This window comes from Hemiscyllium ocellatum, chromosome 43, assembly GCF_020745735.1.
Source record: "Hemiscyllium ocellatum isolate sHemOce1 chromosome 43, sHemOce1.pat.X.cur, whole genome shotgun sequence".
NCBI classification, from domain to species: Eukaryota; Metazoa; Chordata; class Chondrichthyes; order Orectolobiformes; family Hemiscylliidae; genus Hemiscyllium; species Hemiscyllium ocellatum.
Genome location: NC_083443.1, coordinates 25778023 through 25800140, shown reverse-complemented (window position 1 = coordinate 25800140; position 22118 = coordinate 25778023). Strand labels below are relative to the sequence as shown.

The window sequence follows — 22118 nt, the reverse complement described above, 5'->3', positions numbered from 1 at the left end:
TGCATCAACTAGCTCACATTTCTCTCTCTTCAAGGGTGGAGTGGCAGTATGGGATAATTGGGCCTGATTTTCCAAGAATGGGTGGGATTGTAAGAAGGTAATCCCATCACTCTGTGATAACATCATCCAACAGTGTAGTCTACACCCTTGGTAGACAACTGTATGCAGGCAGGTGTGTTTGTGTATGGTATGATATGTATGTGGTAATCACTTAACCCATTGAACATAGAATATAGAACAATACAGCACAGAACAGGCCCTTCGGCCCACAATGTTGTGCCAAACATTTGTCCAAGCTTAAGCACCTATCCATGTACCTTTTTAATTTCTGTTTACCCTTAACACCTTCCAGCTCTGACAATGGGTCCTCGCCGAAATGATAACTTGACCACCCTTTACACAGAATGACATGGGTTTGTTGTACTTTTCAATAAAACCATAATGAAGTGCTCCAATAAAAGGTAGGAACGTGCTTGAAGAGGTTTAGAAGTTATGGAGTTGTGAAGCTTAAAGCATGATCTTCCAGTTGGCACCAGTGTGATGGATGAGGAGATGGGAGATAGACCAGAGAGCCAGGAATGATACATTTAGAGTATTACTGCATTAACAAGTCCCTATTAAACAGTTGGGATCAGTTGGCTGGATGGCTGGTTTGCGATGCAGTGTGATGCAAACAGCGTTGGTTCAATTTCCGGACTAGCTGAGATAACCATGGAGGACTTTCCTTTCCAACCTCTCCCCTCACCTGAGGTGTGTTGGCCCTCAGATTAAACCATCACCAGTCCCCTCTGTCTAATGAGACAGCAGCATTCTGGGACAATGGTGAGTTTACCTTATTAAACCAGCAAGCTGAGACAAGATTCCAGCAAAAAGATGTTACAGCTACTACACTAGCTGGGCTATTGTTATTCTGTTAGATGGTGAGAAAGATATTGAACCTAAAGCATTGATCTTTGACCTTTTCTCTCTGTGAAAGACAGAGGCCTGCCCGATGGCACAGATGATAAACTTCGACCAAGGTGATCTATAAATCTTTACATCCTTACATCACATTGGTGCTCTGCACTTCAGTTACTCAATAATTAATGAGAGCCCGTCTGCTATGCCTCCTGTTGGGTTCTCTCTTGGCAAAAGTAACACAATGAAGCCTGAGTCTATCCAAAGTGAAATAAAGCACCAGCAGCGCAGACTGGCAATTGCTTCAAATCCATTTTAATGATCATTTAGCTACCAGTAAGCCCGACAATCCACAATCTGACTGACATTCAATCATGGATTAAAATCTGTGTGCACGTGTGGTCTTTTAGCCACAACTAAAATTACTGGAGAGCTTAAAAATTGCAACAGCAATTATTTGTCATTGTGCAGACCTGAAAGGGTTAGACTTTCTGAAAACCAATGAATGCCATTCAGATTGTTTCAGTGGCTAAAGAAGACATTTTACCCACTTGCTGGGGCCCTTGTTATGTGACCACAATTATGGGTTTTTGTTTCCTTTGTCCAGCTTTTTCTATTGTCTATTAAAATAGCATCTCATTAATGCTCCAGAGTACCCAATGTTTGCAGGTGCAGATCACAAAGGACTGCAAGGCATCACCGAGTTAGCCTTGCCAAAGCAGACTGGCTTCCAATCCAATGGTGGGATGAAAGAGCCTTTGGAAATGAGCACCTTACAACGGACCCCACCTCACCACCTCACCACTAACTGCGCTGAGGTCTCATCAGCAATTTGTTGCCCGAGAACTGGGGAGATGGGTAGCAAAGTCCCATGAGCCTGGATATATCGCTGCCGCGTGAGAGCTACAATTGATCCACTTTCCAAATTAAACTAAATAAAATTGAAATGAAAGGTTACATTGTGGAACACGTCAGCCACTAAGCTGTTTCTGTACTTTTTTTCTTAACTGCTCTCAGTGCTTGAACCTATGAACAGCTTGTGAGTGGTGTCATGAGGGGTTTTTTCCCACCCTGTGACAGCTGAAGCATCGAATTGTGAAACCACGAGTGGCTGCCAAATGTGGATGTTTTGCACCGATGATTTTCAAAGTACAGCAGAATACTTAAACGTACCCGGCCAGTTTGTGTTTAAGCAGAGTTATCAGAGCGGACTACTGAACAGCTGATCCATTGCTGCAATTTCTAACCAAGGTTGCCTTGTTTCTCTGCTGAGGGGAAGGAGCTATTGTCTCAAGAAACATTCGCAGATTTCCCAGGGAAACAGGCTGCTGACTTTATATTAATAGCAAATCACCTGCAATTCCAGATGGACCGTTCTTTTTTGGAGTGAGGGAAGGTTGGTGGGGGTGTTTGCAAAATTCAGCATTGCCAGATGTTGGGGAAGCCAATGAAAGATGAGATTAATACATATTTACCCTGCACTGGGGAGCAGGTTTGTCCATTGATTAGGCTTGATTTATTGCCAAGATGCAGTGAAAGATGTTGCCTTACATGCTTTTACAGGAAGATCGTTCTATACAAGTACAGCAGGGTAACAGAACTGAGGGCAGCATACAGCGTTACAGCTGCACAGAGGGTGCTGACAGAGATTAACATTAACATTAAAAAGGTCCATTCAAAAATCTCTTAACAGCTTTTCTCTTCTGCTTTATCTTCCATTAAGCTCCTAATTCTACATCAAAGTCATCACTAAGACAACTTACTCCTACCTGCTCAACATCACTGACCTGCTCTATCTTCACCCATTGCTGAGGTTCTCCCTTGTGTATGACCCTAGACATAGAACATAGAACAGTACAGCACAGGAACAGCCCACAATGTTGTGCTGAACATGATGCCAAATTAAACTAATTCATTCTGCCTGCCCTTGGTCTATATCCCTCCGTTCCTTGCATTATTAAGTGCTTATCTTAAAGTTCCTTCAATGCCCCTGTCATATCTGACCCCAGCACTACCCTGGCAGTGCATTCCACACTCCTACCACTCTCTGTAAAAACACTTGCCCCTCATGTCTCCTTTGAACTTTCCTCCCTTGCCTTAAATACATGCCCCCTAGTATTAGACAGCTCAACTCTGGGAAAAAGATGTTGACTGTCACCCTATCTTTGCATCTCATAATTTTATAGATTTCAAATCACCCCTCAGCCTCCTCCACTTCAAAGAAAACAACCCGAGTTTTTTTTCCAGCATCTCCTTACAGATCACGCCCTCTAATCCAGGCAGCATCCTGGTAAACCTCTTCTGCACTACCTCCACAGCCTCCACATCCAACTGTAATGTGGTGACCAAAATTAGAATATTGCATTTAAGTGTGGCCTCGCCAAAGTCTTATAAAGCTGCAACATGACATCCTGACTCTTGTTCTCAGCTCCCCAAACAATAACGGCAAGCGCCTTCTTTGTCACCTTATCTATTTGCATGGCCTCTTTCAGGGATCTATGGACTTGAACCCTGAGATCTCTCTGTACATCAATGCTGTTCAGACTGCTGCCATTAATTATATGCTTTCCCTTAACATTTGATCTCCCAAAGTGTATGATTCTTCCCACTGATCTTCTGAGCTCTATCAAGTTCTCTGTCTTTGCTGGTGAGAGTTAGCAGTAAGGATTCATAACAGGTTAAAAGGTGTTTAAAAAAAATCAGCTGTGGTCGATGTGCAGGCCAGAACTGGCTTGATGATTGAAATGATGATTGGTCTATTCTGGTTCCTTTGTTCTAGTGCCCCTGAGAAACGACGAGCAAGCTGAAGAGTGAAGTAGCAGCAAAAACAAAAGCTTCCGTCTTGGATGTAGCAAAACATGTCTCCAGAAGGTGAGGACCCACACTCTGGAGTCACCTCCCCAAATAACTTCATCTTTCTACTCCTCCATCCTTTAAAACACTCAACTCTACCTCTTTATCACCTTTTTACTAATTTATCCTAATGTTTCCTCATGTGGCTTGGAATTTTTTTTGGTAACAGTCCTAGCAAGTATTCAGTGACAATTTTACCATATTAACAGTGCTATCTAAATGCAAGTGGTTGTTACTTCAAAACCTCTTGTTAATAGCTTCATTCTCACGTACAGAGGTTTGTCCAGCACTTACAATCGACTTGTGCCACATGGAACACTCTGGTGTCTTGTCTGTTGTGTTCATACCAGGTGAAGCAAGATAAAGATTTGATTGTTCTCCTGCTGCCTCCTACAATGGGATCTTTGTCACATTTTACACAGTCTTAAAGCCCAGTGTTATGGTGTCCCCACCCTCTATCCCACTGTCCCGTTTTGTGAAAGAGTCAGAGCTTCGACCAGGGCAAAACATTGGCAAGGTCAAACCCATCTCATTGAGCTTACGCAGAGACCTCCCAGCCCCACGCTCGGGATGACTTGTCATCTCTGCTTTATCTTCCATTAAGCTTCAAATTCTATATCCAGTTCATCACAAAATCATAACTTACTCCAACCTTCATAACATCACTGATCTGCCCTGTCTATTCTAACTGCTAAGGTTCTCCTTTGTGTGTGACCTACACATGATTCTATCAAATCTTCTGTCATTTTGTTCCATTATTGCCTGGAGCACTAGTCAAAATAGTTTGTTTTCCCTAAGGGTTCTTACCGAGATTTTATTGACTCTTTTATCCCCACTGAGTCATGAACGATGTCCTTAAACATCTGCTATTGCTCCTTAACGGTCTTTTCTGCTAAACGTCTTACCTGGTGCACTCCAGCCAACTCGGCCCTCATTCCTTTCCGATTTAAGTTTAGCACAGTTGTTTCTGACCCATGTTTCTCACTACCAAACTGAATGATAAATTCTACCATCTCATTGCTTCCTAGCAGAGCTTTTACTGAGTTAATTTATTAAACTTAACTCATTAGATATTACCAGATCCAAAAAGAGAAAGAGTGTCACTTTACATTGGTTTAATGTTCCAATCAAATTTTGCTAGTTTTCTCATGGCAGAGACAGAATGAAACATAATATGGCAGTTATCTTCCTTGAATTTGTTGCCATCATTTTTGCTTCATCATGGGTTTATTTCCGATATGGACAGCAAATTCGCTCACTCCACCCTGTGTGATTTCTTAAACTCCTCTTCTCAGTTTCAACTCCCATTTCCTTGTCTTTGCAGCATCTTTCCATCTGTTCTGCCATAGTTGTTAGCACCTCTACCCCAGTAAACTCTGAAATTCTCTGACGGAAACCTCAGCCTCACTATATCACCTTCCTCTCTCAAATACCTCAACCTTCACTGACCATAAGGTCCAAAGGCAGAAATAGGCTATTCATAGAACGTAAAATGTTACAGCACAGTACAGGCCCTTTGGCCCTTGATCTTGCGCCGACCTGTGAAATTAATCTGATGCCCATCTAACGTACACTGTTCCATTATCATCCATATGTCCAAAGCCCATTTAAATGCCCTTAACGTCAGCGAATCTACTACTGTTGCAGGCAGGCCGTTCCACGCCCCTACTACCCTGAGTAAGAAACCACCCCTGATATCCATCCTAAATTTATCACCTCTCAATTTAAAGCTATGTCCCCCTCATGTTAGCCTTCACCATCTGAGGGAAACAGTTTTCACTGTCCACCCTATCTAACCCTCTGCTCCACCTCCTCTAGATCTGATATTCCTCAGCACCACTTTCCTGCCTTTCCATATGATCCTTGATTCCCTTCCTGATTAAAAACCTGGCTATTGCAGCCTTGAATATATTTCACAAGCCAGCCTATACAACCTGAACAATCCCATTATTTATCTAATATCTCCCTCATCCATCACCTGCTCTACTCATGTACCCAAGTGTCTTTAGACTTTTTGCTACGTATAAAGGCACAGCAAACATTTACACGCATGCCCCAGCTCTAAATTTCAAGATAATCATTTTTGGTTCTTTTAGAATATGATCTGTCCTTCTCTCTCTCTCCTCCTTTGTGTTGCAGCTTGAAATCTACCTGTTGGAACGCATTTTTGATCACATGCCCTTGCTTCCTTTCATGCATCAGGACACACTTTTCTATGTTAAAGGTGCTACATAAGTATATACGTTCTATATATATCATTGCACAAAATTACAAACAGCAGTTGGCTGCATCATTGATGTTAATCCTTCATTAGGAAACCACTGTCTTTTTTTATAAGGCACAGCCAAAGCTCTTCTGGCAGCCCAGATATAGAATAACATCAGTCTTTCAGGGTACAACGACAAATCTAATCGTACTAGTGGGACTATGCTGAATAGACTTATTAAACCTGAAAATGTGTTGCTGGAAAAGCGCAGCAGGTCAGGCAGCATCCAAGGAACAGGAGAATCGACGTTTCGGGCATAAGCCCTTCTTCAGGATTCCTGAAGAAGGGCTTATGCCCGAAACATCGAATTTCCTGTTCCTTGGATGCTGCCTGACCTGCTGCGCTTTTCCAGCAACACATTTTCAGCTCTGATCTCCAGCATCTGCATACCTCACTTTCTCCTCAAAGACTTATTAAACCATCAAGCATCTTTGTTTGAAATACTTCTCCATGATACTCAATGTCACTAGAAGATACCCATGCTTTCTTACAAGAAATTGCTCTTTCATAGAGCGCTGAAGTTGTTGTACTAACTTTTTTCTAAGCAAACTGATGCACGAATCTCTCTGACATTGGAATAATCTCATTTTAACATTCATGGTGTGTTTTATCTGAGCCTTTTTCACCTAAGCAACAGCGATTTTAAATTCTAACAAATTGCTTTTCCATTAAGTTCTTTTCATGGCTACTAATTGATCCCAGATTTGTGCATTAGGTAAGAGCATTTACTTGTCTCATGGGTATTTCTCCTTCCCCTGTGCCACGCACACTATGGTCCTGTCAAATTGAAAGGACAGAAGAGCTGTCTCTAGGCTCCAATCAATGGCATCTGCAACAGGATGCTTTAGTTTTGTCTGATGTCAAACTCCCTTCACCCACCTTCTGTTACACAGGAAATCCTTTGCCTCCTTTTACAAGTTTCCCCTCCTCATCCTTCAAATGTGAGTTGAAATCAAAAATATCTTGGCAGGCACATATTTTTTGTGCTCAAAAATTGTCACAAAGCACTGGAGCACAACAGCACAAACACGTCAGTTACTATAAAAACTCTACAACTGGAGAAACTTAGGTAGAAATAGGCACATACACAGATTATACATTATATTCCCTCTTCTTTATGAAATGTGCTACTGAAAGGGTTTGCAAGTCTGCTATTCCCAAGAGTCTTGCTTCCTTGGAGGCCACCATCAATTTATTTCTTTCACATCCATCCACTACCTCCACCATTCACCATGTTGGTACAGGAGGCCTGTGTATAGGAACAGACGTGAACCAGCACAGGAACAATGGACCAAATGGCCTCCTTACTAGGTTGTATGACTCTGCATGTCAGTGCAGCATAGGGGCGTGTGTTTTGAATATTTTGCTATTTAACTGAGAGACATTAATGATTATCAGCTGTGGCTCAGTTGGTAGCATTTTCAGGCCTGAGTCAAAGATTGTGGGTTCAACTCTGCTACAGGACTTGAGCATAACACTCAAGACTGACACAAATTCACCTGCACCTCCACACACATCATCTATTGCATCCGCTGCACCCGATGTGGCCTCCTCTATATTGGGGAGACGGGCCGCCTACTTGCGAATGCTTCAGGGAACACCTCTGGGATGCCCGGACCAACCAACCCAACCACCCCGTGGCTCAACAGTTTAACTCTCCCTCCCACTCCACCAAGGACATGCAGGTCCTTGGACTCCTCCATCGCCAGAACATAACAACATGACGGTTGGAGGAAGAGCGCCTCATCTTCCGCCTGGGAACCCTCCAACCACAAGGGATGAACTCAGATTTCTCCAGTTTCCTCATTTCCCCTCCCCCCACCTTGTCTCAGTCGAATCACTCGAACTCAGCACCGCCTTCATAACCAGCAATTTTCTTCCTGACCTCTCCGCCTCCAGCCCACTCCGGCCTATCACCCTCACCTTGACCTCCTTCCACCTATCACATCTCCATCGCCCCTCCCCCAAGTCCCTCCTCCCTACCTTTTATCTTAGCCTGCTGGACACACTTTCCTCATTCCTGAAGAAGGGCTTGTGCCCGAAACGTCGAATTTCCTGTTCCTTGGATGCTGCCTGACCTGCTGCGCTTTAACCAGCAACACATTTTCAACACTGGTCCAGCACCAATGGAGTGCTGAATTGCAGGAGATGCTCTCTTTGTAAAATCTAGATGAACCCTATTTAATATAAATTATTATTTGATCAAACCTCATTCATTTATTGGTGAGATGTCAAACTGAAGCCACGTCCCCTCTCTCAAATGGAAATGAAGATCCCATCACTGCATTTCAAGAAGGACCAGGAGAATTCTGTCCTGTCTCGTTGCTAAAATTTATCCCTCAAACCAATACCACTAGAACAGATTATCTGATATTATTACAATGCTACTTGTGGGAACATGCTGTGCATAAATTGGAGGTGTCATCTCTTCCTACGTTACAACCTTGACTATGTCATTAGTTGCAAAATACTTCAGGGTGTGCTGTAGACATGAAAGGTGGTCTGTAAATGCAAGTTTTTTTTCTCAACTGTCCCCATTAGCCAAGCTAGGTTTTTTTTAAATACTTTCCGGGGTGCAGAGGTTGTCAGTGTTTGTTGCACGTCACTAATTTCCCTTGAACGGACTGACTTCCCAAACCTCTTTACAGGACATGCAGTGCCAACCACATTGCAGAGAGTCTGGAGTCACATGTAGGCCAGACTGGGTAAGGATGGCAGATTTCCTTCCCTAAAGGACAATAGATGCCTAGATTACTCAGCCAGTGACATTACCACCATACCACCAATAAATGAATGAGGTTCAATTAAATGGTCAATTTGCATTAGATAAGGTTCATCCACCTTTCACAAAGAAGCACATTTAAAGTTACAGAGATTGAAACGTGTGGTGCTGGAAAAGCACAGCAGGTCAGGCCGCATCCGAGGAGCAGGGGAACTAATATTTCGGGCATAAACCCATCATCAGGAATATGGGGGAGATGGGGGAGGAAGAGGGCTGAGATATAAATAGGAGGGTGGAGGCGGGGCTGGGGGAGAAGGTAGCTGGTAAGATGATAGGTAGATAGAGTCAGGGCTGATGGTGGTAGGTTGGAGGGGAAAGTGGAGTGGATAGGTGGGAAAGAAGACGGACAAGTAGGACAGTTCAAGAGGACGGTGCTGAGTTGGAGGGTTGGATCTAGGATGAGGTGGGGGGTAAGGGAGATGAGGAAACTGGTGAAGTTGACGTTGATGATGTGTGGTTGGAGGGTCCCATGTGGAAGATGAGTCGTTCTTCCTCCAGACATCATATGGCTTGGATTTGGCAGTGGATGAGGCCCAGAACTTGCATGTCCTTGGCGGAGTGGAAGAGGGAGTTGAAGTGGTCAACCAAGTGGGGTTCTTCAGTACATGCGTCCCAGAGATGTTCCCTGAAACATTCTGTAAGTTGGTGTCCTGTCTCCCCGATGTAGAGGAGACCACTTTGAGAGAAACTGACACAGGAGATGAGGTGTTTGGTTGTGCAGGAAAATCTCTGTCAGATGTGGAAGGATCCTTTGTGGCCTTGGATGGAGGTGAGGGGGAGATATGGGCGCAGGTTTTACACCTCGGTGGCAAGGGAAGGTGCCAGGAGTGGAGAGTGTGTTGGTGGGGGGGGATGTGGACCTAATGAGGGAGACGCGGAGGGAATGGTATCTGCAGAATGCTGACAGGGATGGGGAGGGAAATATATCTCTGGTGGTGTGGTCTGACTGTAGGTGACAGAAATGGCGGACAATGATGTGATGTATCTGGAGGTTGCTGGAGTGGAAGGTGAGGACCAGGGGAGTTCTATCCTTCTTGTGGTTGGAGGGGTGAGGTTAAAGGGTGCCAGAGATGAAGACGGAGAGGTCCAGGGGAGGGAGGTGTACAAGATGATCCAGTTGAACTTGAGGTCAGGGTGGAAGGTATTCGTGAAGTTGACAAACTGTTCACTTCCTCTTGGGAGCACGAGCTGGCACTGATACAGTCATCGACGTAGTGGAGGAAAAGGTGGAGAATGCTGAGGGTGTAGCTGTGGAAGATGGACTGTTCCATGTACCTGATGAAGAGGCAGGCATAGCTGGGGCCCATGTGGGTACCCATAGCTACCCTTTTGGTCTGAAGGAAGTGGGAGGATGGGAAGGAGAAGTTGTTGAGGGTGAGGACCAGTTGAGCTAATTGAATGAGTGTGTTGGTAGAGGGGTACTGGTTGGGTCAGCAGGAGAGGAAGAAATGGAAGGCTTGGAGGTCTTCGTCATGGTGGATGGATGCGTCTAGGGACTAGATGCCCATGGTGAAGATGAGGCTTTGGGGGCCAGGTAAACGAAAGTCATGGAGGAGGTGGAAGACATCAGTGGTGTCCCAAATGTATGTGAGGAAATCCTGGACCAGGGTATCAAGGAATGAGGAGATAAGTTCAATGGGGCAGGAACAAGCGGAGGCGATGGGTCAACCGGGGTAGTCAGGTTTGTGAAGTTTGTGTAAGAGGTAGAACCGGGAGGTGCATGGTTCCTGGACTATGAGGTTGGAGGCTGTGGATGGGAGATCCCTGAGATGATAAGGTTGTGGATTGTCTGGGAGATGGTAGATTGGTGATGGGAGGTGAGGAGGAGGTGTCCATGAGTTGGAGCCTGGTTTCAGCCTTGTAGAGGTCGGTGCGCCAAACTATCATTAAACCAGGGGACAAGGGCGGGGGGCATAATGTGTGGTAGGGGTTGGATCGGAGGGAGTGGAGGGTTGTGCTTTGTGAGGGTGAGGCGTTGAATTGGGAGAGAGGAGTGGACAGATTGAAGCAGTCAATATCAGAGTTAAAGAGGTCCCTGATTTACAAGCATCTAATTTACAAACTCTCACACTTATGAATGCAATCTTATGCGTGAGTGTAAGTTGAAGACTTGACATACCGTACTTACAAATGGCGGCTCTACATTGTCCTGCATTGTGTTCTACAATGGGCACAAATTATCTTGCAAACATACTCCAGAACAGAACCCATTTACAACCTGGGGAATACCTGTATCTGTTCTGTGACTGCAAAAGGAGCAACTTTGAAGATACAAAAAGATATAAAAGTGGTGAACTGTAATTGTGTGTCTGAATTGATTCCATCTTCCAACCAGCAGTTATTTTTGTTAATCACATCTTCTCCATTACGTTTATAAATATTTGTGTTACATATCTATTGGGCTTAATTTCATGTTTGCATTGACCAGATGGATCTGGTAATTTCCTTCATTGCTATGCACAGATTCTCTCCTACAAGGGTGGCAAGGTGGCTGGGTGGCTTAGTGGTTAGCACTGATGCCTCACAGCACCAGGGACCCAGGTTCGATTCCAGCCTCAGGTAACTGTGTGGAGTTTTCATATTTTCCCTGTGTCTGCATGGGTTTCCTCCCACAGTCCAAAGATGTGTAGGTCAGGTGAATTGGCCACACTAAATTGCCCATAGTCATAGATGCATTAGTCAGAGGGAAATGGGTCTGGGTGGGTCCTCTTCAGAGAGTCAGTGTGGGCTTGTTGGGCCAAAGGACTTGTTTTTACACTGTAGGGAATCTAATCTATTACAGAAGTGACTGCGGTTCAGAAGTACTTTTCATTGACTGAGAAATTAATTGGGACATTCCGTGAAAGGCACTATATGAATGCAAGTTCCTTCTTCCTTATTGTTGTGGATATAATCATTAAAACAAAAGCGAATGAGGGAGATAAAGTTAATCTTTTAAGTCTTTTGCATTGCTTGCCCTTCACAATATGTATCTTAAAAGTATAGATTTTCAAAGAAAGCTTGTTTTTTGCAGCACTATTCACACCAGGCAGACACCACAAAGCATTTTACAATTAATGACGTGTTTCTGAAATGTAGTCATTGTTGAATGGAAGGAAATGGGACAGCTGACAGCAAGTTCCCACAAACAGCAATGAGATAGTCGGAGCAAATTACTGCAGATGCTGGAATCTGCACTGGAAACAAAAAATGCTGGGAATCACCGTGGCTCAGGCAGCATCTATAGAGAGAGAGCAAGCTAATGCTTCGAGTCTAAAGGATTCTTCATCAGAGCTGACGTGAAGTGTGGAGGGTACTGCATTTACGCCCTTTCTCCCCCAGCACTCCACCCCCCCCCCCAACTAGTGTATAAATGCTGCCCTGATGACTAGACTCAAAAAGTTAGCTTGCTCTCTCTCCACAGATGCTGCCTGACCCACTACAATTTCCTTCAATTTTTGTTGTCAGCAATAAATAGTGATTGTACCATCTGTGTTAGTGATAAAACATTGGCTAGACCACCAAGGAGAACTCCCCTGAGCCTTGTTTTTGAAGTTTCCATGGGATGTTTTATATCATCCTGATTTCTTTAGTATGAAATTGTGGGACCCAAAGGGAAACACATTTGTCTGTATCCTCGCAGTTTGCAAGGGAAATACTGGGCTATTTATTACTTCTCCAGGAAGCAAATAAAAACCATGAACTTTCACCAGTTCTGGGAAAGTCTGCGACCAAAACCTTTTAACAAAATCCCTTCAACAAACAGAGGTATGGTTTCCTTAGCTTGATTGCTTCAGCTCCCCATCTCTACCACATCAATACTTCTTGAGCCACCCAGAAACAAGTTAAAGGTCAACCGCATTGACCAAAAAAAGGCTGATGACCCAACATGCAGAGCTTCAATAAATAAAAGAAATAGACCGTGAAATCAACATCCCATCTACTCTCACAGGTAACTAAAAAGTGGGCGGCACGGTGGCACAGTGATTCAATTCCCGACTCAGGCGACTGACTGTGTGGAGTTTGCACGTTCTCCCCGTGTCTGCGTGGGTTTCCTCCGGGTGCTCCGGTTTCCTCCCACAGTCCAAAGATGTGTGGGTCAGGTGAATTGGCCACGCTAAATTGCCCGTAGTGTTAGGTAAGGGGTAAATGTACGGGTATGGGTGGGTTGCGCTTCGGCGGGTCGGTGTGGACTTGTTGGGCCGAAGAGCCTGTTTCCACACTGTAAGTAATCTAATCTAATCTAAAAAGGTAGATTTCTTGGCACTATTTGAAAAAGGGTATTTCTTCCAGTGCTCCTTAAAAACTACCTACATGATCAAGCCATTGATCACTTGCTTTGATATCTCTTTATTTGGAGATGCCGGTGTTGGGCCTGGGTGGACAAAGTTAAAAATCACACAACACCAGGTTATAGTCTAACAGGTTAATTTGGAAGCACTAGCTTTCAGAGCGCTGCTCCTGATGAACCACCTGATGAAGGAGCAGCACTCCGAAAGCTAGTGCTTCCAAATAAACCTGTTGGACTATAACCTGGTGTTTTGTGATTTTTAGCTTTGATATCCCTTTGTGTGACTTGGTGTCAAATTTTCTCATACCTGTGAACACTTCCGCATTGCTAAAGTCACGACATAATTGCCTGCTGGAGGTTCTTGTGGCACCGTAGTATCCCTACCTTAGGAACGGAAGTTCTAGGTTCAAGCCCCAGACCTGTGCCATAACATGCCCGAATAGGGGGATTAAAATGACTATAATTGTTTCTTGTTACTTTTTTCAAAGGTTGATTGTTTCACAGTCAACACTGCTATATATCCAAGAGGACATTATAAGGGTGACTACAGCAGCAATTTTGTTATAAACCTGCCAGACCTTTTCCCTGAAACACAATTTCCTTCCATGTGGTACGCATTATCGGACACTTAACAAGGAATTCCTTGAAGATAGTGTTTGTGGCGTGTAGGGCAGAATTAGATAAAAGTTTGTCATATATTTCTGTACCACCAGGTGTCTCTCACACTTATTGAATAGATCACCAAAAAGTTTCTGAAGATTAAAAATCTGTCCTGAAATGACAGGGACTTTTGTTCTTTGGTTTTCATGTCAATAGAGCATTAGGATCAGAGGGTGAACCCAGTTTGACAGGGTGCTCTTTGTCTTTGCTAGAAATAGTTGCTTCCATGACATCAAACTGTGCCGTACACATTGTGCATCGCAGTCGGACAGTCACCTAGCCCCAGCTCTCTGCCAATCTGTTCTACAACTCAGACCAGACCAACTTGAGAAACACATTGCCCCTATTCTGACTGCATGAGGAAACCTTTGGTTTATTGAGGTCAATATTCGAGGAAGAGACACAAGCAAAGATTCAATCATTCACCTGGAGAGTGCTAACAGCAAAACTTTTCAATTTCCCATTCTGAGAAAAATCTATCCACATTGCTCATTTAAGTTTCTCCCCTTATCTGGATTCTTCCCCTTTAAAAAGGCTAAAAATCACACAACACCAGGTTATAGTCCAACAGGTTTATTTGGAAGCACTAGCTTTCGGAGCGCTGTTCCTTTATCAGGTGGTTGTGGAGAAATTCCACATCCAACACCAGCAACTCCATATCATGACAACCTTTAAAAACGTAAAGTCTCCTAACGGGCCGTAGGGCTGCTCTCCCCTTAGAGGGAGATATCTGGTGGTGGTTTAACCTGAGGGTCACCATGCCTCAGGCAGGAGGAGGGTCCTTCATGGCAACGTCAGCCGGTATGGGAACTGAACCCACACTGTTGGCATCATTCTGCATTGCAAACCAGCCATCCAGCCAATTGAACTAACCAACGCCCTCCCTTCCACAGTAACTGTCGGTTGTAGCTATCATTTGGCCTAACGTCCTGGGTTTAAGCCCCATGGTATAGACTTGTGCACGTTATCTGGACTGACAGCCTCTGCGGGTCTGAAGGAGTGCAGCACTGTCAGAAATGCCATCTTTCAAATGAGACATTAAATCAACTACAATCTATTTCTTCAGCTAGACAAAAAAACAATGGTTTGATTCATTTGAAAAATAGCAATGCATTTCGCCCAGTTTTCTGGCTAGTTTTTATCCCTCAGTACATGTCACTAAAACAGATTATGGGGGATTTATCTCATGGCTGCTTTTGGGAGGTTGCTTTGCTTAAAAAGGTGACCACATTACTGATACTGCAGCAGAGACTGCACCTCCAAATGTCTGATAGGCTGTTACAGTACTTTGGGAGATCCCAAGATTGAGATGGACACTACATAAATAAAAGTTCTTCCTTGACTTTGGCCCAGGGAGGAGGGGGTTCAACAACTTTCACATCGGTAACTTTTCTCAAAGCTACCCTTCTGTTAATTGGCCCATTGGACTGGGTGAAATTTAAGTCAGTAAGGCAAGGAACTTCAAGTAGCTCAACACAAGTTGAGGGCTCCCTCAGAGGGGAGCGAAGGTTGCCAGGGAACCCAGTAGTTGTTTTATGTTGTCTAATGGCCAAGGAGCTGTAACTAGTGATGTGCGATTGGCTCAGCGTCAAGGTTGGGGTGAGTACCTGCTTGTGGGGGTAAACGTTGATGTGGCACTTGATGCATTCCTGGCCCATGTTGGCCCATGAGTTACCGCTCATCCATTTCCTCTTACACTTAGGGCACTTGTATTCACCAAAGCAGCGTTTCTTGCCCTGGTAAGGGGTCAGGCCTTCTCCTTTGGGGCGTGCCTAGCAAAGAAACACAGAACATACAAGTTAAAACAGCCACTCGTGCCAGCTGGGTAGCGAACAACTTTCAAATTATTTTCCAACCTATTCTATTTAAATCACCAGGTGAACTTGATTAAGAAAACGCATGGTGAGTTTGAATTTTAATATACAAAGATTTGTTTGTGACACGTCACATGAACAAAATATCTGGCCATTGATAAACAAGATGTTGGTCAGACTTAAAAGTATCACCCATTCAAAGTTTGCATCAAACACTATGAAACAGCTCAAAAGACATCCAAACAGATAGTGAACCCATCGACAGGATTTGGATTTTTAAAAAAAATGTTTGTTGGGTTTCTTTTGCTTTCTCCTGATGTTGGTCGGGGGACTGGAAGACATAAATTTATAAGCCATTCCCAACCTACATCCCAACTTTCAGCAGAAAAGCAATAGGTATCTATGTATCTGCAGGTATTGCCTCCAGCCATCATTTAGAGTTATAGAGTCATACAGCATGGAAACAGACCCCTCCAACTCGGTCATATCAACCATGTTTCTTAAACTGAACTAATGCCATTTGCCTGCTTTTGATCCATATCCCTCTAAACCTTTCCTATTCATGTACCTATCTAAATGTCTTTTAAATGTTGTAATTGTACTTTATCTACCACTTCCTCTAGCAGTTCATTCCATATACACATCAGCCTCTGCGTGAAACAACTGCCCCTCAGGTCCCTTTTAAATCATTCCTCTCTCACCGTAACCCTGTGCCCTTTAGTTTTGGATTCCCCTACCCTGGGGAAATGGCCTTGGCTATTCACTTTATCTATGCCTCTCAAGTTTTTATAACCCTTTATATTGGTCATCCCTCAACCTCTTATGCACGAGGGAAAAAAGCTCCACTCCATCTAGCCTCTCCCTACAACTCAAACCCTTTAGTCCTAGCAACATCCTTGTAAATATTCCTGTACCCCTTCCAAGTTAAAAACATTATTCCTATAGCAGGGTGACCAGAACTGTACATAGTTCAGCACGTACTACATGCCTTGTAGTGCTAAAACATGATCTCCCAACTCCTAAACACAATCCTCTGACTGATGAAGGCAAGTATGCCAAATGCCTTGTGAAACCATGATGCCATTTTCATGGATCTATGTACCTGCACCCCTAGGTCTCTCTGTTCGACAACACCTTCCAGGGCCCTACCACTGACTTGTAAGTCCAGCCTTGGTTTGTTTTACCAAAATTCAACGCCTTGCATTTATCTAATTTAAAATTCATTTGCCATTCCTTGGCCCCTTAGCCCAGTTGTTCAAGATCTCCTTATGCTGTTAGATAACCTTCTTCAATGTCCACCATACCACCAATTTTAGTGTCATCTGCAAACTTACTAACCATGCTTCTTATATTCTCATCCACATCGATTATATAAATGACAAACAACAGTGGTCCCAGCTCTTCTCGCCACAGGCCTCCAGTCCGAATAACAATCCTCTACCACCAAGCTCTTGCTCCCTACTGTCAAGCCAATTTTTGTATCCAATTGGCTAGCTCTCCCTCGATACCATGTGATCTAACCTTAATAACCAGTCTATCATATGGAACCTTGTCAAAAGCCTTGCTGAATACCACGTAGACAATGTTTATAGCTCTGCCTTCATCTATCTTCTTTGGCCATCTCTTCAAAACACTCAAATCAAGTTTGAGACATATGATTTTTGACACACAAAGCCATTCTGACTATTCCTATACCATCCTTGCCTTTCCAAATACCGGATCAGAGTGGTGCTGGAAAAGCACAGCCCTTCAGGCTTTTGCCCGAAACGTCGATTTTCCTGCTTCTCGGATGCTGCCTGAACTGCTGTGCTTTTCCAGCACCACTCTGATCCAGAATCTGGTCTCCAGCATCTGCAGTCATTGTTTTAACCTTTCCAAACACTGTACATACAAATCCTGTCTCTTCGAATCCCCTCCAACAACTTACCAAACCCTGTTGTCAGGCTCACTGGCCTATTGCTCCCTGGCTTTTTTTTGCCACTTTTCTTTAAAAAAAGCACAACATTAGCCCCCTTCCATCTTCTGCTCAAAGGTGGAAGAATAGATAGTCTGTTACATGTTATTATAAAGCAGTGTAACCTCCAATCTACTGTGAACAGGGTGTGTAAGATAAGCTGGTAACATTTTTTTAAACCAAATAGAATCAATACACACGGCAAATGTTTGTCCATCTACATAAAGCTAAGAAAATGTCTTATCTAAGATACATTCTGGATCTAGTCTTTTAGCTCATTGTTACAAAGGTTTCATTTAAAGTGGATGAGAGTTCAAACAGAACAACCACTCTGACTGATATTTCGATGGGAATTAAGGGAGTGGGGCTGATTAACACAAACATTGCAATATGAAAGTTACGATAAGCAGTTGTTGCAAAATGTGTCTCAGTATTTCTTATTGGTCAGATAGATCAGACTGCATCCTGTCTAAGGATAGATGACTTTTTGAAATCCAGTTTGTACTTTAAGACCTACATTTTAGTGTAGTCTCAATGACATTATGGTAATACCTGAAATTACTGCAGGAATAGAAAGCCCTTCATAGCAAAATGATAGTTTGAAATAGTTTCCACAGATACAAACAATGGCTGCCCTTCAAGAGTAAAACTTCATTGGCTATAAAGCATTTTGGAAAGTCCCAAGGTGTGAAAGGTGTCTATAAATGCAAGTAATTCTTTAAGCCTGACAGGTCAACAACCTATATTTATATAGCAACCTCAATACTGTAAAATGAAATACCTAAAGCCCCTTGACAGGAGCATTATAAAGTATGAAACACAGCGATGTAGGGAGATATTACGTCTCATGACCAGATGCTTGGCCAAAAAATGGTTGGATTTTAAGGAGTCTATTAAAAGAGGAAAATGAGGTAGAGAGGTGGACACGTGTAGGAATTTCAGATCATGAGGTCGTGCCATCTGAAGCTGCAGAAACCAAGTGAGGAGCAAATATGCCATTTCATTTACCATAAAATTCCTCTCTGTGCTATTCCTGGCATTGGTTAACTTTTATATTTTTAGATGACTTAGTAAGTTCACTAGAATACCAAGCAGAGGAATTTTGAGCGTCATTTTTCTTACAAATATTGTACTGATTAATTTCCACCCCCGGAATATTTGTAGCATTTCATGTGGAGCAGAAGTGAGGAATGTCCCCTTGTTACTAACTACTTTGCTGTCATTCACCATGCCTCACCCCTTGAAGTGGATTCCTTCCATTTCTCAATCCATCCTGGAGACCACAGTAGGATTGAGAAGACCAAAATCACTGCTCTCGACATGCAACCTCTGCTTGTGATGAGGGGCTACCATAGATACAAGTTACAAATAATTGTAGGATCTCAGACCTAAGTAAAGAGAACAATCATTGAGATACCTCATGGTAATGAGCATTACTCCAGTATTTTTACATAGTGGCAAATGTAGCAGGGCGAGAATTTGACAGAGTGCTACATTATTGGTTTTGGATCAAATGGTAACCAATCTTACCCAACTTTTTCAAGGACTCATTTATTAAAAATATCCAGCAGCTCAAATTCGGAGACTGAGGGGTGACCTTATAGAGGTTTACAAAATAATGAAGGGCATGGATAGGGTAAATAGGCAAAGTCTTTTCGCTGGTGTGGGGGAGTCCAGAGCTAGAGGGCATAGTTTTAGGGTGAGAGGGGAGAAATATAAAAGAGGGCAACTTTTTCACGCGGGGGTGGTACGTGTATGGAATGAGCAGCCAGAGGAAGTGGTGGAGGCTGGTACAATTGCAACATTTAAGAGGCATTTGGATGGGTATATGAATAGGAAGGGTTTAGAGGGATATGGGCTGGCTGCTGGCAGATGGGAATAGATTGGGTTGGGATATCTGGTCGGCATGGACAGGTTGGACCGAGGGGTCTGTTTCCATGCTGTACATCTCTATGACCTATGACTCTAAAAGCAGATTGTTCTCCCGGTAGCCTGCCCAATATTCCCATCTCAACCAAAACCAGTTCAAATTGACTGATTAGCTGATTATTTGTTGTGGATGATAATTAATGGTCATTCTTTATATCATGGGTTTGGAAAATAAGTATGCATTAATGGTAACTGTGAAAGGAAGTGAAATATGTCAGTGTCGTCATTTTTAGTGCTGACCATCCAACATGCCTCTAAAGGACATCTCCATGTGATAGTTATTAATGGCTGCAAGATTTATTATGGACAGTTCAGTCTAGAACCTTTGCCTCGATGGCATTCCATTACACTCATAATAGCTAATGCTTATCATATTCGAGCTAATTCTAAGCAATTATTTTAAGAGAACTCGAGTCTGTTTATGTACAGCATTTCTACACGGACCAATATTATTTTCTCTCTGCACATGTCATATCATTGGAATTATTATCTGAACCAAAAAAACGTCTAACCCTGTTAGGCAAAAGTACAGAGCGTACTTTGTATTTATATAGAAAGACTTGCGTTTATATGTTGCCTTTCACACGTTCCGGGCATGCTCAAGCACTTTATAGCCAATTAAGTACTTTTGGAGAGTTATCACTGTTGTCATGTTGTAACTCTCAGCACCTAATTTGCACGCAGCAAGCTCCCTCAATCAATTAATTATGTAAATGACCAGCAAGACTTTTCCAGATGCCAGCTAAAAGTCTAGGTGAATACTGTCCTCTCCTCACATTGCCCCAAATGGATGGATCTTTTACACCCATTTGATGGAGATTTGCTTTAATGGCTCATCTACAAGGTCCGACCTCTGACAATTCAGCACCTGCTTAGTTCCACACTGAGAGGCAATTTCCATTATTAATGTGGATGTGGTTATTTGTAACAAAAAAAATCGTGTACAAAAACGGCTGATAAAAATACAATGTGAACTGAAGTACTGTGGACAGACAATTGTGCAAACATAAGATTTGTAAATGCATTATACACTATTGGATTACCACCACAGGTTAGGATAAAAGATTTCAGTTTGGTTGTGTGTTCCTGGGAACAAATCTGTTCATGTTAACATATGGTGCATCAAACAATTAAGACAGGGAAGTTTGGGAGGTGGGAGGCAGTGTGTTTGGGGAGACTACAGGTACTGGAGTGTAAGAGTAAGGAATTCTTGCCCCAATCACGTAGGAATTGGATATAACCACAGCTAAAGTCACCATAGAGCCAGAGGACAATAGGGCTTCTCTGTCATTAGAAAGACATTTGATGGTGAGTTTAACCTGAGCATTACAATGCCTCAGGTAAGGGATGAAGTTTAGTAGGAGAGTCCTTCATGATAACCTCAGTCTGTGCAGGAATTGAACCTGAATTGTTGGTGCCCCCATGCATAGTAAACCAGCTCGGAGAAAGTGAGGACTGCAGATGCTGGAGATCAGAGTTGGGAGTGGGGTGCTGGAAAAACACAACAGATCAGGCAGCATCCAAGGAGCGGGAGAATTGATATTTTGTGCCATAGCTTTTCATCAGGAATGTGGCTTGTGAGCCGAGGAGGTGGAGAGATAAAGGAGAGGGGCTAGGGCTGGGGGGAAAGGTAGCTGAGAGTGCAATAGGTAGATGGAGATGTGGGTAGGGGTGATAGGTCAGAAAGGAGGGTGGAGCGGACAGATGGGAAGGAAGATGGACAGGCGGAGCAGGTCATGAGGGCAGTTCCAAGTTCGAAAGTCGGAACTGGGATAAGGTGGGGAGAGGGAAAATGAGGAAACTGGTGAAATCCACATTGATGTCCTGGGGTTGGAGGGTCCCAAGGCGGAAGATGAGATGTTCTTCTTCCAGGCGTCGGGTGGTTAGGATATGGCAATGAAGGAGGCCCAGGACCTGTATGTCCTTGGCACATTGGGAGGGGGTGTTAAAGTATTTGGCCACTGGGCAGTGGGGTTGTTTCATGCATGTGTTCCAAAGATGTTCTCTGAAGCGCTCTGCGAGTAGGCATCCTGTCTCCCCGGTGTAGAAGAGACCGCATCAGAAACAATGAATATAGTAAATGACGTGTGGAAGTGCGGACAAACCTCTGATGGTTGTGGAAGGTTCCTTTGGAGTCTTAGATGGAGGTAAGGGGGAAGGTGTGGGTGCAAGTCTTGCAATTCCTGTGGTGGCAGGGGAAGGTGCTGGGAGGGGAGGGTGAATTGGTGGAGAGTGTGGACCTGACAAGACAGTCACAAAGGAAATGATCTTTACAGAAAGCGGTAGTGGGGTCTATCTCTGGTAGTGGGGTCCGTTTGTAGGTGGCAGAAATGGCAAAGGATGATACTAGATGAAAGTTGGTAGGGTGGAAGGTGAGGACCAGGGCGCTTGTCCTTGTTGTGGTTGGAGGGGTGGGGTTCAAGGGTGGAGGTGCGGGTAGTGATTGAGATGCACTGGAGGACATCGTCAATCAGGTGGGAGGGAAATTGTGGTTTTTGAAGGAGGCCATCTGTGTGTTCTGTGGTAGAATTGATCCTCCTGGGAGGTGGAGAAATTAGGAATAAGGGATAGTGTTTTTACAGGAGGCAGGGTGGGAGGATGTGGAGTCTTGGTAGCTGTGGGAGTTGGTGGGCTTGTAGAAGATATCTGTGTTGAGTCAGTCACCGTTGATGGAGATGGAGAGGTCCAGGAAG

General features: G+C 43.7%; 1 protein-coding gene across 1 annotated transcript in view; it reads right to left on the bottom strand.

Annotated features, from left to right (window-relative positions):
- zcchc24 (zinc finger, CCHC domain containing 24) overlaps positions 1-22118 on the bottom strand; it is a 267605-nt gene that overhangs the window by 43742 nt on the left and 201745 nt on the right. Inside the window, exon 3 of the mRNA XM_060854300.1 lies at positions 15336-15500. Coding sequence (XP_060710283.1) covers positions 15336-15500 — 165 coding nt within the window. The remainder of the gene's footprint in view (positions 1-15335; positions 15501-22118) is intronic.